The sequence below is a fragment of the Gymnodraco acuticeps genome, unplaced genomic scaffold (genome assembly GCF_902827175.1).
Source record: "Gymnodraco acuticeps unplaced genomic scaffold, fGymAcu1.1, whole genome shotgun sequence".
NCBI lineage: Eukaryota > Metazoa > Chordata > Actinopteri > Perciformes > Bathydraconidae > Gymnodraco > Gymnodraco acuticeps.
The window spans coordinates 455096-472963 of NW_022991244.1; the positions used below are offsets into that span (position 1 = coordinate 455096).

A 17868-nucleotide genomic window follows, 5' to 3' on the forward strand; every position below is an offset into this window, starting at 1 on the left:
ACTACTACTAATCCAGTGAATACATGTGTTTTTTTTTATTAAAGGTGAAATACAGCATGAGTAACTTTACTTCTGTTACGTTGAAAGTATAATTATGTACTTTTACACAATCCAATATAATTTTAAATGTACTTTTTTTATTAAATGTTTAACACTGCCCTTTTGCCACCTTTAATAAAATAACTGAAGTCTTCCTCCGCCACTGCACACTCGTGAAAATAGCTGTACTATTTTGGTATGTATTCTTCTTTGTGTGTCTTTGTACGCACCACATATTCTAAAACAAATTCCTCGTATGTGTATCGGTAATAAAACCGATTGATTATACACAGTATCTATAAGATTGAGACTGTATCACAATAAAGTAAGACAAGTTAAGAACCTTTCTGAGCTCTGCTTCAGACAGGTTACAACACAGAGATAGTAAACATTGAGACACTGATTAACCTTTTAAATATTTCAATTACACAATAGGTAACTTACATTACATTACATTGCATTTAGCTGACGCTTTTATCCAAAGCGACTTACAATAAGTACATTCGACCAGGAAGACACAACCTTGAAGAAAACAGAATCATATAAGTACATCAGGTTTCATAGAGCCAAAACATTTCAAGTGCTACTCAACTGGCTTTAGATAAGCCAGTCCTTTATTAGTATATAAGTGCTTTGTTAATAGTTCTATCGCTCGAAGTGGAGTCGAAAGAGATGAGTTTTCAGTCTGCGCCGGAAGATGTGCAAGCTATCTGCTGTCCTGATGTCAATGGGGAGCTCATTCCACCATCTTGGAGCCAGGACAGCAAACCCACGTGTTTTTGCCGATGGGAACTTGGGTCCCCCTCGCAGCGAGGGCGCAGCGAGTCGTTTGGCTGATGCAGAGCGTAGTGCATGCGCTGGGGTGTACGGTTTAACCATGTCCTGGATGTACGAAGGGCCAGATTCATTCGCAGCATGGTAAGCAAGTACCAGTGTCTTGAAGTGGATTCTAGCAGTTACCGGAAGCCAGTGAAGGGAGCGGAGGAGCGGAGTGGTGTGGGAAAATTTAGGAAGGTTGAAGACCAGACGAGCCGCTGCATTCTGGATGAGCTGCAGAGGTCGGATGGCACATGCAGGTAGACCAGCCAGGAGGGAGTTGCAGTAGTCTAGGCGTGAGATGACGAGAGCCTGGACCAGAACCTGCGTCGCTTTCTGTGTCAGCTGGGGACGTATCCTCCTGATGTTGTAAAGCGTGTATCTGCAGCAACGGGTTGTGGCAGCGATGTTTGCAGTGAAGGACAGGTTGTTATCTAGGGTCACACCCAGATTCCTTGCAGTCTGAGTCGGGGAAACAACTGAGGTGCCGATGTTGATTGTTAGGTCAAGAGTGGGACAATCTTTTCCCGGAAGGAAGAGCAGCTCAGTCTTGTCAAGGTTGAGCTTGAGGTGATGAGCAGACATCCACTGAGAGATGTCAGCTAGACAAGCAGAGATGCGTGCGACGACCTGGATCTCTGAGCGGGGAAAGGACAGAATTAATTGGGTGTCGTCAGCGTAGCAGTGGTATGAAAAACCATGCGGGCTAATGACTGATCCGAGTGAGTTTGTGTACAGGGAGAAGAGGAGGGGACCAAGAACAGAGCCCTGAGGGACCCCTGTAGTTAATTGACAAGGGTGGGACTCAGACCCTCTCCAAGTCACCCTGTAGGTACGGTCTTTCAGATATGAGGTGAGGAGGGAAAGTGCAGAGCCTGAAACTCCAAGTTTTTGGAGAGTGCGAAGGAGGATCTGATGATTCACCGTATCGAATGCAGCAGACAGGTCCAACAGGATGATGACAGAGGAGAGGGATGCAGTTTTGGCAGTGTGCAGTTCCTCCGTGACAGCAATGAGAGCAGTTTCTGTGGAGTGACCTGCCTTGAAACCAGACTGGTGCGGATCCAGAAGGTTATTCTGATGGAGATAACAGGAGAGTTGTTTAAAGACAGCGCGTTCAAGTGATTTAAACAGGAACGGGAGGAGAGAGACAGGCCTGTAGTTTATAACATCAGACGGGTTGAGAGTAGGTTTCTTTAGGAGAGGGTTTACTCTTGCCTCCTTGAGACTGTTTGGAAAGTGACCAGAAGTTAGAGAAGTGTTGATGAAATGGGTGAGAAACGGTAGAATATCAGGAGCGATAGTCTGAAGGAGGTTTGAAGGGATAGGGGTCCAGAGGACAGGTGGTAGGGCGGGCAGAGGTAATGAGGGTAAGAACCTCACTTGGAGAGAGAGGGGAAAAGGAGGTTAGTGTGTTGGTGGAAGGAGGGTCTGGTGACCCAGCGGTGAGTAAAGGTGAGTCAGAAAAAGAAGAGCGAATATCATCAACCTTTTTTCAAAGTGGGTAACAAAGTCGCTTGACAGAAGTGAGGAGGGGGGAGGGGCTTTTGGAGGGTCCAAGAGGGTGAAGAAGATGGAGAATAGTTTTTTAGGATTGGAATAGGAAGATTGGATCTTATCTTGAAAGAAAGTGCTTTTTGCCTGAGAGATCGAAGCAGAGAAAGAGGAGAGGAGAGCCTGATAGGTTAGGAGGTCGTCACGGTGTTTGGATTTCCACCGTTTCCGCTCTGCTGCCCTAAGGACGGTTCTATTAGCACGCAGTGCATCATTTAGCCAGGGAGCAGGAGGGGACTGACGAGCCTGCCGAGATGTGAGAGGACAGAGAGAGTCCAGAGTGGATGAGAGAGTAGAGAGGAGAGTTTCTGCAGCAGAGTTTGAAGGCAGGAGTTGGAACGAGTCAGAGGAAGGGAGGGCTGAGAGCACCGATGAGGCAAAGGTAGAGGGGGAGAGGGAACGAAGGTTACGGCGGACAAGTGCAGGATGAGAAGAGATTAGTTTGTTATGTTTGGAAAGGGGTAGAGAGAATGAAATGAAGAAGTGATCGGATGTGTGGAGCGGGTTTACAGAGAGGTTAGAAGTAGCGCAGTTCCTTGAGAATATGAGATCAAGGACATTGCCAGCTTTATGAGTCGGTGGGGACGGAGACAGTGAGAAAGCAAAGGCGGTTAACAGGGATGTTAGTTTGTCTATCTTCCCTGTCTGGAGGTTGAAGTCTCCGAGAAGTACAGCGGGAGGGCCAGTTTCAGGGATGTGTGAGAGGTGATTATCTAATTCCTCCAAGAAGTCCCCCAAGGCGCCTGGTGGACGGTAGAGAACAACAATGGTTAACTGTATAGGATGGGTTACTGTGACGGCATGGAATTCAAAGGTGGAAGGAGTGAAGTTAGGTAGCTTGAAGAGGGAAAAGCTCCATTTGGGAGAGAGCAGGAGACCAGTGCCACCTCCTCTGCCAGTTGGTCTGGGAGAAGGAATATGCAGTGGAGAGAGCTGCTCTAATTAGTTAACTATCTACAGCTGATGGGCGACAATAGACTGGCCCTGCCTCTATTGTAATGCAGGCTTGAGTGCTGAGACCTGTGCAGCAGGTTTGGCCTGAGCAGATCTGAGATTTAAAATCTCTCAAAAGCGCGTATTAGCTACAATAACTACAGAACAATTATACAGAGTAGAATAAATGAAACCGAGAAGTCTAATTAAACAAGAATATAACTTACAGTGGTTGCTGCGTCAATAGGTAAAATCTTCACCTAAACGTTGTCCATGGTGTCAACAGGAGTGACAGTCCGCACACACACAAGACCGCAATTATGGCAGAAGCAAAACATATATAATTTTCACTCCGAGTGGGAGGATGATTATTTTTGTATCTATACTAATTCAAAGTCCATCTGTCTCATCTGCAATGCGAGCGTGGCTTTATCGAAGAAGGGTAATTTAGGAGCGGCATTTCAAAACAGTGCACAAACGCTACGAGACGGAATTCCCTCCTAATTCTGCCCTACGCTCCCAAAAGGGAAGGGGCCTGGAAGGACAGCTAAATGCACAGCAGTCCATTTCCATAGCATCTTATCGTGTCAGTCACGTTCTTGCGAAACACAAGTCTTTCAAAGACGGCGAAGTTGTGAAAGAAGCATTCCTGGAGGCTACCGATGCGTAATAAAAATAACAGTAGCATTTCAACAGGTTTTTGATATGATAAAAACTCAAGTTAGATACCGTTATTAATCAGCTGTAAGTTTGAGTTTGTTTGAACTTATTCATTATAATTATTGTACAAAATGGTATAAGAATGCAAACTTAAATTGATTATAGTCTATTATCAATTCAGGTTAAGAAACTAGTGTTGCTTGCATCCTATTTTAAAAAAGGCATTTATTTGTGTAATTTACTAAAATGCAACAACAAAAAGGTTTGATTCTATTAATTTTGTCTTCTTTATTGCACTTTGGCAGCAGATTCCTGTGTAGCTTCAGATCTGAGTTGTCTTATTAGTAAGCCTAATTTATACTTTTGTAGCAACACTATTTTTATATAATGGCAAAGAAAGGGTTCAGAGTCTTTTCTTTTTTCCCTGTGTCATATGTGGCAGCACTGTTCAATGTTTCTTGAAAACATTACCCACTGTAGTTTGTGATGTGTGAATAAACTCCAACTCTGTATCAACAACACTGTTGTGTAACTTCAGTTAAATACTTGTATGTGTGCAGATTAGAAAGAGGTAAGATAAAGGATCTGCAGTATTAATCGTACGAAGGTCAGTTTTATACAAGTAGAAGTGTGTATTTACCTGGTAGTAGGCTGTCAGTAATGGCTACGCCTCTCTATTTGGACTGGTAGATCTCGGCAGACTGGCAACTTTAAAAGTAGCTCTCGGTTCAAAAAAGGTTGGGCACCCCTGCTCTATTGTAATGCAGGCTTGAGTGCTGAGACCTGTGCAGCAGGTTTGGCCTGAGCAGATCTGAGATTTAAAATCTCTCAAAAGCGCCGTATTAGCTACAATAACTACAGAACAATTATACAGAGTAGAATAAATGAAACAGAGAAGTCTAATTAAACAATATAACTTACAGTGGTTGCTGCGTCAATAGGTAAAATCTTCACCCGGTCCAGATGCACACTGTATTATGCATACATAATGAGTGAAACTGAGGTTCTCACCTGCTCCTCAACCCACTAGGATCTAAGATGTGCGCTTGAACGCCCTGAAATCATAATAAAGACTCCCACAAAACACCTGCGCATAAACGTGTTCGAGAAGTAGAAAAATACAAAACAGCATGAAAAGGAAAATGCATATAAAGTTTATTTTTTATTATTATTAATGAATCAATTCCACCTTGGGAGTGGATGCATAAAGACATGGGAACAAAAAATAAGTGCGACAAGCATAGTGGGCCCAAATAAAAACACAACAACACACTACCTTCAACTGAACAGACAGCATCTCGATTCAATCCACACTTTGATCTTTGAGTTCCCATTATTACTCCCCAGTCCAACAGGAAGAGTTGTGAAACATAACAAGTTTTGAAATCTATGACAAAGCAACAACACCCATGAAAACCCCTTTAAACCTTGAAAATTAAAAGTGACAGTAAACTACAGTTAGCATCAGATACTTCTCAATACAGGAACCAAAAAGGATTCATTTAATCTTTTGTAGATTAAAAAAAACAAAAGAAAATCTCGCTTTTAATTCATCCATACAGTTAGTTAGATGCACTGAGATCAACCACAGACAAGGATTTCAGGTCAAACTGAGTGAAAGCTATTACCTATGGAATGTTGAGCTTACAAATATTATTGTGGGTCCACAAAGCTCAAAGATGTAAAAGCACTCATGGTTACAATTGTGTATTTCAACAATCTGTCTCTGCGTAAGTCGAGGTTATTCGCATCAAAGAGACGTAGCTTGGATCATTTCTATGGGAGCTTTCCCCATCTATTATCATTTACAATTCATGTTTACAGAACACTGTAGAGAGATAGTGAAAATACAGTAAAAAAGAAAAGAAGAAGAGTCAAAGGAACGATTGAATTCTACAGTAGTCCTTGTCCCTGGAGAAGTGGAGGCTTGCAGCTCAGTATTTGATAGTCCACTGCTTGATGCTGGCATCATGGGAGGTGGTGACCAGAGTGTGCTCGTCCACCCAGGCCAGGCCGCTGACGTGGTGCAACCGGTGGGTGTCTGCAGACAAGGAGGTGACAAACAGGTCTTAAATGTCTCCCATTATGCTATTTCGAGGCATACATTATGGTCTCAGATATATAAAGATATATTAAAACATGTCTATGATGTGTTTTGCTCAAAATACCAAACAGATTTATTTATTTATTTCATTTTAGAAATCCCTCATATCCCTCTGTTTCAGGCCTGTTAGAGAAACGCAGATTTTGGGTCCTTGGCTTAGAATTCTACCTGAGATAAAGCTAAATGCTGCCGTGATTAAAATGCCATATCATGTTCCAAACCACATCAAGGATTATTTCTGAAACAGTATGGAGCGCAAATGCTTTTTCTCTTGCGGGTTTACTACAAGGCGAGTACCTTTTTTATTTCCTGCTTTATTACACATACTCTCTCCAGTACAGGTTAGCTCTGCGTGTTAGCGATGCTTGCTAATGTAAACAAAGACCATATTACGTCCAAAACACGTCAGGCATTGTTTCTGATGGCAACTTTCTGAGATTTGGGTACAGAGGAAAAGAGAGAGGGTTTTGTTTTCTGACACTTTATGAGTCCCCCGGGGACACACATTTATGTATAAAAGACATAAAAAAGTGCATTTTGCATGATAGGTCCCCTTTAAAGCAGGGAAAATGAGTAATATTACCAAATAGACAACAGCCTCACTATAAACTGTGTTAGTCAATGCTACGCAGCGGTAAACATTTTTACTGCTGCTACATCACATTAAAAACTGTGAAAGCATGTATAGGTAGTGTTAATCTTTTTCCACATTCTTTGACAGAGTCCACTTTGAAATATGAAAGGGAGTAATGGAACAACGAGCAAACTTTCAATGCAAAACTAATTGCATGAACCAAATCACTGTATTGCTTTGAATGACTCCATCAAAACTAGGTGTGTTTGGCTCCACTGCACTGTTTTGTTTCTGACACTCTGTAGCTATTAAAGCTGTGTTAGTTGTAGTATTAAACCACACTTGGATTTCCACCAGTAACAGGATTACAATCTTAAGCCTTTATTTCATCCATAAAGCCTATAGCTACATGCTCTAAAAGCATAACTCTCTCAGCTAGAGATCTCCTGTTGCCTTTGCATCTTTTTAAGGGTTTATCCCCCAGATAGAGCAGTGTATGTCTGCGTGCAAGCCAGGCACCAGTGAGTGCACGTGTGTGGCCTACCTGGGACCTTAATCCTCTTGTCTGGATCGGAAACCGTCCAGATAAACACCATCATGTCCATCCCACCGGTGGCAAAGTGCTCGTTGTCAGGTGACCAGGCCAGAGTCACAGGTTTGGCGTGGTGTCCGTAAAAGTTATTTTTGACCTGGTGGAAAAAAGAAAGCAAAAAGGGAAGAGTAAAAAATATTTAGAAAAATAAACAAAATGACTAAAACACTGGATAGTGAATCATTCACAACTACTGCATATTTATAAATCAGACTACGATTAATCCTGGAGGGAATTGGGTTTAATGACTACATTGAAGAATTAAATAACATTTAAAGACAAAACTGAGGAATACAAATATGTATTTAAACATAAGTAAGAAAATGCTTTTTATATAAACAAAAGTAAAATGTCCAATCAAACATAAAATAAAAAAATAGAATAATAAATGAATTGTGCACATTGTACTACAATACATAACATGTAAATGAAAGGAAAAAAATGGTGGTGTATTAGAATTAATAAAATATTAATCCAGCACAGTTTCAAAGGTTTTGCTGCTGATAGTGAAGAATGTCCTGTCACAGATAATTACCGAGTAGTCATCAGCCACGGTGAAAACGGAGGTGACTTTCTTATCATCTATGAGAGCCAGATAGGCCCCGTCGTTAGAGTAGGCCATGTCGGTGATCGCTCCTGTGAGCTCGATGGTTTTCCCCTCGTCCTTCAGAGTGCTGCCCTGAACGGAGTACAGACGGACCTTCCCATCCTGAGGGGGAGAAAGAGGAAATTAATCTCAAATCTAATCTCACCAAGCTGTGGGGGGGGGGGGGGTGACACACGCTGAGGCTATATCTTCCCCTGAACTTAACAGTACTTCCTCAGACGAAGTAAAGCTGACTGAACTCATGTTTGGACAGATGATGTGTGTTTTAAGGTTTGCACTTACTGCTCCCCCCACGGCTGCAGTGGACCCCCCCGGGTGGAGGGCTCCAACCTCTGCTTCGTAGTCCAGATTGTCCATTGTGAAGACTTTCTTCTTATTCTTCAGCAAGACAACCTAGAAAATAGGAGACATAGGACACTTCAAATGGTTGTGGGAGGTAAATGAAATGCAAATGATGATGAGAGAAAACCCATTACCTGTCCAATGCAGACGGCCAGAGAAAGCCCTCCTGCTGCGACAGACACACTTTTAGGCTGGAAATCCATCTTCACCACATCAGAGGCACTGAAAACCACAAGATAGGGTTATGTATAAGATAAGCATTATTACATTAAGGAGGTGGATAAATGATCAATTTCTGAAAGTCATTTTTGAGGTCCAAGAGAGGCAGATTACTTTTCTCCCTCAAGCTGTCGGTGTTGTTTTACTGAGATCTAACTACAACACAGGACACACTGCATTCGTTTCAAAAGAAGGGCACAGTGTATACGTTTATAACATGTTTTCCATCTGTTGGTTTCCATCTTCAAAAAAGGCAGATTTGTCTCCTAGTTGATAAACCGTGAACATGGTTAGGCAGCTTTTGCTGATTACTTATCTAACCTATGAAAAAGATTTGTTTTGCCACATCCGAGAGAGTAGAGTTCCAATGTTTTTGTTGTTGTTTGGATGTCCCTTAGCATTCTCTCTGGTAGACAGAACAGATCGTGTATAAGTCTAGGGCTTTTATTGTGAAAGAAGAGGTCGTCACCCGGAGGCAGGTAGAATTGCGATGTAAAAGCATCTACTTCCATTTCAATTTCAAGTATCAGCTTATGTGTAGAACTTTCATTTCCCCTTCACGTGATACTAAAACATTTACTTTGCTGCATTGCTTTTGGAATTGACAGCATTGCAAAGAAATGTGTATAAATACATGTCCTACGCATACATGTATGAAAGATTCTCAAGTAACTATATCAGGGGACGCTTATAATGATGTTCCGTGCTGACACGGGAAGCATCCCTCAAATATGGAAGAAAGCTGTCATCATACCAATTTGCAAAAAAAACATGCCCACATGACAACGACTTCAGACCAGTGGCTTTGACCTCAATAGTTATGAAGTCACTAGAACGGATTATTGTAAGGAACTTGCGAACTGAGGTGCAACACCTCTTGGACCCCTACCAGTTTGCGTATAGCGATGGTAGAGGTACAGATGATGCTCTGACCTCTACAACTCACTTCATTTTAAAACACCTGGAAAACCCTTCAGCTTATGCTAGATTAATGTTCATGGACTTTAGCTCAGCTTTTAATACTATTCTTCCCCAAATGATGTTAAAGAAGCTCAAACAGATGGATGTGAATCCTTACTTAATGAGATGGTATCACTCCTTCCTAACTGAAAGACAGCAGCAGGTGAAAGTAAACTCGACCCTCTCTGACACACAGGTCATAAGCACAGGGGCACCACAAGGCTGCGTTAGCTCTCCTCTTCACACAAATGAGTGTAGGAGTCAGCACACACACAACCACATCATAAAGTTTTCTGATGACACAGCCATACTTAGTCTACTGACTAGAGACTCAGACATTTCTATTTATAAACTTGAGATTGAAGAGGTCGTGAAGTGGTGTGAGGCGCTCAACCTGGTGTTAAATGTTTAAAAAACAAAGGAAATGATCTTTGACCCCAAGTCAGTAGGTGATCACAGCCCAGTCCTTATCAACAGGGAGGGAGTTGAGCAGGTTACAAGTTTGAAATATTTAGGGATTTATTTTGATGCTCAGTTAGGCTGGGCCCATCAGGTGGATCAGGTATGCTCAAAGATAAGCCAGCGCCTGCATTTTCTGCGTCGGCTCAGGGTTCATGGAGTGGATAAATGTATCATGTTAATGTTCTACAGGGCAGCAATTGAGTCTATTATTCGTTATGGCATCACAACATGGTTTGGTAACTTGTCAGTTAAATCTAAATCGCAACTCCAGAGCTTGATAAAAAAGGGCTGTTAAAATAATTGGTATGCTTCCACCATCCTCTCTTCAGGAGATATTTGAGGAGATGGTGAGAAAGCAAGGCCGTAAAATCACATGCGACCCCAAAAGGTATAGATTACCAAACTGTAAATTGAACAGGAATAAGTTTTCCTTTGTTCCGCTGTCAATCAAGCTGCTGAACAGTCAGAAACAATTGTGATTATGCTGTGTTAGAGTTGTTGGGAGGTACAATGTTTACAGTGTAGTATGTGCAATCGAGAAGGTTAAATGTACAATATTTGATTATGTATGTGTGCAATAGGGAAAGTTCTGTACCTGTATGTTTCTTGTTTGTTTGTTTGCCATGTGATCTCTGTTCTGTATGACTATGACTGATTGTACTAAATGTTTCATGTTTATTATCTCGATGCCCAAGACAAATGTCTCCTAAGGGAGACAATAAAGCTCTATCTAATGTCTAATCTAATGTTCTACATGTGAGAACACTAACCAATAAGACCTACTGCCATTAGCATTAACGGACAAAACACAGGTCATCATTACAATCCCCACTAAGCTCATAGTTGTTATCTGTACAAAGACTCCTAGTACCTGCACTCCGTCTTGTTGATGTTGGTGTAGCGCAGCGTGTCGTCCATGCTGCACGTCACCAGCTCGCTGGAATCGTTGGTCACCATCTGGCTCACCTGGTTGCTGTGGCCCTTCCCTGAGAAGCAGTCGTTCTCCCCAGTTTCAGCATCCCAGTAATGTGAGGCATTGGTTAAGGGGAAAACGATAGAAACTGATACATCACAGGTCAATAGCCACACCGAGCTTCTTCTCTTAAATGCATTGCACTTATTAAGCAAAAAAACACTATTTCACGGACATTTCTTGGGCTTCAAGACCTTCAATATTACAGTCATTGCTTTAACGTGTGCTAAATGACTATTAGCTGCCAGAGCTGCCTAGTCTTTTCTGAAACATTACCCATCAGCATTGCAAATTGGTCAAAATCATGGATAGAATTTCAGTTTTCATTTTTCAAACTTTTTGGAAAAAAAACATCTTAAAAAAAGGCAAATATCTGTAGTTAGCTGGGATTAAGAATGTTTTTTTAATATGTCATTTACATGATGAACAATTAACATATTAAGTAAAATTGCTATAGCTACCAAAGGAGCTCTAACTTTTTTTGACTTATTGGCCATAGTGTGTGAAAAGGATATTGATGTGTCCATCGTGACTCCCAGAGTAGATGTGAGGTCGCCCGTCTTTTTTGTGAACCGTCACACATTGGATGGATTTGCTGTGACCCTGTAGGATGAGCAAGTCAATTTTATTTAGATGTACTGAAATGGCACATAAGAACAGTTAATGTAGAATAATAGCCCGCCCCACACATGTTGGACATTTTCACTGGGAAAGAGATTTGGCAGCACATGATGCTTCTGTTAAAACCTGATTTACAGTGACAGGCATTTTCTGTCCTACTTAAGACACTTAATCCACGTTAGTTTATCAAATCTAGTCTTAAGGCTGGGTCAGTCCACGCTGACATTTTAAAAAGGCGATGGGTTTAAAGAAACATCTCTCACCATTTCTATAAAATGTGTAAACCAATCAGAAGCTTCTAGTCTCTGCTCTAGTGGAAGATTATGTAATATATTGGTACATTTTGATAAACTCAGTATGATTTGCAGAAGCCAAACTATACATCACAAATAAACATATACATGCTTGCATAGTCTGATTATTCATTCATAATATAAACAGGTTTTCAGCAACTCAAGTTTTATGATAATATCCAGGAACAGAGTCCGACCTTGACGGTGCGGATTGTCCGGTCCGGGTTGTTCTTGTCCAGGTAGTTGATGTACCCTGACAGGGAGATGGTGAGAAGGTGCTCGTTCTGCCACAGGCAGCCCAGCTGCTGGTCGGTCACATCAGAGCCCAGGTTGAAGGTGGTGACGGCCGTTCCCGCGCCGACATCCCACAATTTCACCGTCTTGTCCCCTGAGGCGGAGATCAGCTGGGAGCTGTCGGGGCTCCAGCTGATCTGAAGGATTTAAAGCAGGGTGAGGCGGGGGTGAACAAGTTAGGATATCAATGCAAAAAAAGTTTAACATGTGTTCAAGTGCCCTATACATGTTCACCCAACAACAGCATCACCATGTGGAAAAATGAAGAAGTATTTAAAAAAAAAAAAATCAGTAAATTGAGGACGAAATTAGGCTTCTTTAATCCAGGAAGGAAGGACAAGAAGAAATGTCTGTGTTCACACACTCTAAGCCTGTGGTACTTCACTCACACGACCCATGGGCCAGACAGGGCGCCGACAAGTTTCTTATTCACAATGAAAGTAATGTTTTGATTTTTTATTTCTACCTAAACAAAGGAATAGTTTGCCAGAGTGTATCAAAACACAGACTAAAACAATTGGTTAATAAAAAGTGTCAGGATAGGATCCCTGGGACCCCCGCAGAGGTCCGAGCTTAGCCCTGGTAAAAGCCCATAGGCACATTTGCCAAACTGGAGTATAGCTAGCTCTCCTGAAAACAAGTAAATCCATCCAGCAAAACAAACCAGTACATAATTAAGTGTCATTTCTAAGCATAAAAAACAACTCACAGCATAGATTCCTCCTTTGTGGGCCTTCTCTCCTCCCAGTGTGCTAATGAGATTACCATCTTTTCCATCATAGAGGAACATCTGTGGAAATTAGGACATTAGAATGACTTTTTATTAAGATCAACACCCCAATTAGGTTGAGACATCCCAAGATCAGTTAATATCAAAGCAGTAGAAAATCTTTCATATGGTCACACATAGTAATCTTACTCACCTGGCCATCAGCTCCAGCTGTTACGAACCGATTTCCATCAGGAGAGAAACGCACACAGTTGACAAACTGGCTGTGCTCCTAAAGCCATAACCATGAGAGAGAAGGGAAGAACATTAGAAAATTGTGTAAAGTAGATCGTTAACATCATATTTTATTATTTGGCACCATTTTAGACTTTCCTTATGTCATCATAGTTAATAAAAAAGGCATAACATATGTGAAACTGGGAACGGGAACAAATGCATTTATCGTTCTCGTCACCTAATGACAGAAATACCGGGACCTTCCTCCTTTCAGACCATCAGGGTTGAGAAAGGCCTAGATTTCATTTTGCGTTGCATATCTATGGTATGACATGTTTTACAGTTTGAGGTTAGCGTTACATAATGAACCATGAAGAAAACCAACTGCAAGACTGAACTCTAAAAAAAGACCAGAAGGACATTTTAAGTGGAAAGGATTCAATTGGTGCTCAAAATTGTATTGAGTGTTTCCAGAGGGAAGGCCTCCTTTAAGAACAAGGCTCACACTCTCTCCAAGAATTTATGGGGGAAGTTGGTTATGTAATATGGAAACAAACAAGGCCATACTTTCAAAGACCAGCAGGGTATGACAGACTGGAGATGCCTAACAGGCCTTAAAAAAAGGGCCGCTGGTTCAAAGTCACAGAAGAATGACTTACTACTAAGCCTGCAGGTAAAGACATTAAGCCTTTTAATATATTTAGCAACAAATCTATTTCTTTCTTTTTTTAAATGCCTTCAGTGGGGAAAAAGAGCAACTGTTAATCTCTGAAACTCACGCGCATTGTGAACTTGAACTTGAAGGGAGGGCCCTCGAAGAAGGACCCGCAGGTGTCGTCACTGGCCAAGGCGAGGCGGTAAGGGCGTGTCTGCTTAATGTCGACGCTGTTGATTAATTTGGCGTGGCCGGAAAGTTCCCCAACTGAGGAGCCGGAGTCCCACAGGAACACGGCCCCGAATCTACGACAGGAGATAACATAGCTTACTATTGTTCCAGGTTGTAATAATCCATAAAAACAACACCTTGGAAAGAAAACAACTGACAGCAGGCATTAATCAGTGTGATAGCTGGAAAATGATGTGAGAATTGCTGTTGTCTTGAACATATAAAGAAATACTTATTTTACTTGTGGTATAGTACATCCTATTGCTTTTCTAGGCAGGACCCACCCCATGTAACAACACTGTTACTGTAAATTCAAGGTTTTAAAATAACTACATGAATGTGCTTAAGGCACAGCGTGAGGATGAAAATGTAGTCTAATAGCCACTTGTTTGCAAAGGCCTTTATAAAGATATGCAGGAGCGTCACATTTTTTCGACTGGGGTATTTACTTGATTTGTCTTGGCAAAAAGACAGTTCAAATCATTGAGACTCATTTCAGGTATCCAACCAAAAACTTCAAGACATAAAAACCAGAAGTGCTAAAATGCTGACTCGTTTCCTGGTTTTCGCTGCATTCTATTGTTGGTTATTCTTGACCATGTTTATTCTTGTCCCCCTGAAGACCACATGACTTCTAGTTAACTAACACAATGTGCACACGGCATGTGACACACTAGCTTCTCCGTTAGGTCTTTTAATAAAATCAAAACACACTTATTTTAATCATCTTGTTATATTGCCTATTACTAATGCAATACAAGTGGGACTTTTCATTGACGCCAACCATTCGACACACAACCAATGCCTCACTGAGCTTCACCAGCTGCGTCATGCCAACAGATGCAGTGTGATTCAGATTATAAGATCCTCATACTCACTTCTCTCGTCCGTCCCCAACAGCAGCGATCCTCTTGCTGTCCTCGGTCCATGCAATGTCTTTGACCTTGCCTGATAACGGGGTGTACTCGTACTTGAGCAGGTGCTCCTTCTGGGTGGTGTCCCAGATACGGATCCTACCTGATGCATCTAAAATAATAAAAAAGAAATGAAATAATTTAATAAAAAGAAATAAGGCTGCAGAACTCTGTAAAAACTGAAATAACAGAAAATATATTGCAATAGAAAAATATCCAGATATAAAGACTTTAAAGAATATTGCATCAATCTGGTGCACTTTGAGAGGCTAGATAAACAAGTGCTTGCTATTACTAACAGTTCTGTGCGCTTATAAATAATGTAATCGTTCATTGTGTAGATATGAATGGTGATGACACGACAAGAAGTCAGGGTCAGGGGGGGTTGTAGATATCATCACATTTATAGATACATCATGCAGCCTTAGTATTCACATAAATGTGGTAGCAATATACACAGATTTGTTGACATGTGTTAATGACTTTAGTGTTTACCTCCAGATGCAATGTAGTATCCGCTGGGAGCATACTTAGCAACAGTAACTGTGTGGGCATGTTCGGTGTAAATGTCTGCTATGGCCGGGTTCTGTAAAAACAGGAAATGAGACACATCAGCAAGTCTGCAACACGTGAGGCCGTTCTTCGAAAACAGTCAAAAGAAAATGATGTTGCACTTATTTGACCTGGAGATGCTTTTCAGAGTTAAGCCATCAGTGCTCTTGCTTCTAACAATATTGTTCTTATTAGATGAATTGGGGAGATTTAAAAAAGGGATACAGCATTTTAGCTTGACGCAACCCTAAGACTGTGTTTGTTGGAACAAGTTGTCATAATGTGAGTGATCACACGCATTTTAAAAATTGCTCAGTTAAACGCTTTCATCTAAAAGTACTGATGAGAATATAAACTTGTTTCCAAAACTCTTAGTTAGTCTTCACAATAACTGAATACAAGGTAATCTTTTCTGACCACCAGTGTTCTCTCCCCTTGCTGTTGTTTAATACACCCTGACAGCACCCAAAGGTGTGGTTAAAGGTGCAACAATCAACACTCCATTGACTGTGCCATTGTGGCCTGATATGGGTGGCAGGTGGTAAATGAGGCAGGTGGCAAATGAGGCATCAGTTATTACCTTATGCACTATGTGTTTAAGAGCAAAACCATTCTTTATATGCAAACAGTGCCAAAATATTACCTATTCTGTCCACTGGTCAAATGGATTTAGATTACAGTTTACAGATGATCTTTGGATCGTGAGTGGTGCAAAAAACGATTGGCTTATTTTACCCTCATTTGTGCCAATTGTGTGCCCTGTATGAAAACAATTCAGCAAGACAGTGTTGGCTGACCAAGTAGAGTATCATTTGAATCAGAGCATTCATTTCCATATGATTTTGGCCACTACACTGTGCCCTAACAAAGATCCTTTTCAGGTTAGTGTCATAATGCTCTTTATAAATATCATGATCAGAATTCAGTCAAATTGAATATTTTTAAATGTTTTCATCATGCTTTTAGGCAAAAATGGCCATAAAAGTGCCCAGATTTGTCAAATAAAATACACAAGCATGCAATACTTGTTAAATAAAGCTTTTAAAAAGATAAACATACTTCAATGTTCCTGATGATGACACACTTCCCGTTGGTATACAGGAAGTTATTGCCTTTGGGATCGCCACCAATCACTTTTGCGACTCCCCTCTCCATCTGTGGGAGACTGGCGAATACATGTTCTATAAAGAAAAGACATGATGAGAAAGATGTCCGACAGATAACGTAAAGCATTAGGTTAATACAAATGTAAAAATAGGATTAAGCTTTACTATTGCATAAGGGATTATCTGCGGGAATGTAATTACATTGTACATCTAGGGCTTATGAATTAATAGAGCCTAAAATCTTGCAGCGCCAAGACTAATATCTTCTCAGATAGGATATGAGTAAGCAGAGTTATCCATCACAATGTTCTTCTAATTCAGATCATTAATCATTTTAAAAACGTAATGTCTTGAGCCTCATGTTTAATAAGAAGTTAAATAAAGGTGAAAAAAGATGGTAAATATGCTATAATTAATATGTTATCCTGTGTGAAAAAAAGGAGGACATAAATAGATTACTTGAAACTGTGACTGTTTGGGGTATTATTATCATATTGTGACAAGATTATTATTAAAAAGTGAGTAGTTAATGTTGATTTGTTGTGTGGATATGAACCGTTTGGGTTATTCACTTATATCCTTAAAAAAAAGCACACTTTGTCACTGTTATAATTATCTTAGTGAGGTAATACATACATACATACAAGCATGGGTTTCTGTTTTACACAAAAGAAAATGAGCAGTAGGTAAACACCAAAACGCTACCTAAACTAGGAAAGCTGTAACAAAATAGGTGCATTTATTGTGCTTCCGCATTCCCTTAAATCTGTTTTCTGGAATATAATCTCCACCATTTTGACATAAAAATGAGAGCTAAAACTGTTAACTTCAGGCTTATTGAGCACCCACACACCCTGTTCCTGTGAGCTTCAGACACTTCCCCAGCAGAGACCCTGTCAGCCAGCTCTGTCTGGACATGTCAAAACAATGAGCAGCACAACTATTTCCTCTCACTGACGTTAGCTCCACTAGCTAAAGCTAACTGAAAGGAACAGCATGTAATACGCTGCAATTTAATGCCAGAGCAGCTCCACAGCAAAACCTTGATTAGCAGACACGTGTGTATGTTTAACGTGAACAAATAAGTGGTAATGTCTGGAATTTGTCTTTCTTTAGTACGCAAATTGAAGTGTCAAAATCATGCAGCTAATGGGCGAGGCTAGCTAGCTGCCTGTCTGTCTGTCTAGCTCGGTCAGCTGAATAATGTCACAAAAAATAAAGCGATTTCTTGCATTTTCTCTCCGCTATTGTCATTGATATAAAACATACTTACTCAGTTCATACGGCATTTTCCCTGCTGGTGAGTTGCTTAACGTAGCTCTTCACAAATGAATGAAACAGTGAAGCTCCCCGGCTGAGCACTCCCTGATCACACAAACACGGAAGCGAGTGCAGCTCCTCTGTGCCTCGCTTTGCCCTTA

At 41.0% G+C, this 17868-nt stretch overlaps 1 protein-coding gene across 1 annotated transcript; it reads right to left on the reverse strand.

Annotated features, from left to right (window-relative positions):
- Positions 1-5135: 5135 nt before the first annotated feature.
- Positions 5136-17850, reverse strand: wdr1 (WD repeat domain 1). Its single transcript, XM_034239614.1, has 15 exons — positions 17721-17850; positions 16401-16522; positions 15285-15375; positions 14754-14901; positions 13769-13949; positions 12967-13044; positions 12753-12833; positions 11947-12180; positions 11351-11438; positions 10734-10890; positions 8356-8443; positions 8162-8272; positions 7808-7981; positions 7225-7369; positions 5136-6043 (listed from the first exon to the last, which is right to left on the reverse strand). The coding sequence occupies exons 1-15, from the start codon at positions 17734-17736 to the stop codon at positions 5937-5939; spliced, it is 1821 nt and encodes a 606-aa protein (XP_034095505.1). The 5' UTR covers positions 17737-17850; the 3' UTR covers positions 5136-5936.
- Between the last annotated feature and the right edge of the window lie 18 nt (positions 17851-17868).

Excerpts from the sequence above, each read along its gene's own strand:
- wdr1 (XM_034239614.1), bottom strand. Across the intron at positions 12,834-12,966 it reads CAGCTGGAGCTGATGGCCAG|ATGTTCCTCTATGATGGAAA; the intron begins GTGAGTAAGATT and ends TAATTTCCACAG. Across the intron at positions 12,181-12,752 it reads ACAAAGGAGGAATCTATGCT|ATCAGCTGGAGCCCCGACAG; the intron begins GTGAGTTGTTTT and ends TAAATCCTTCAG.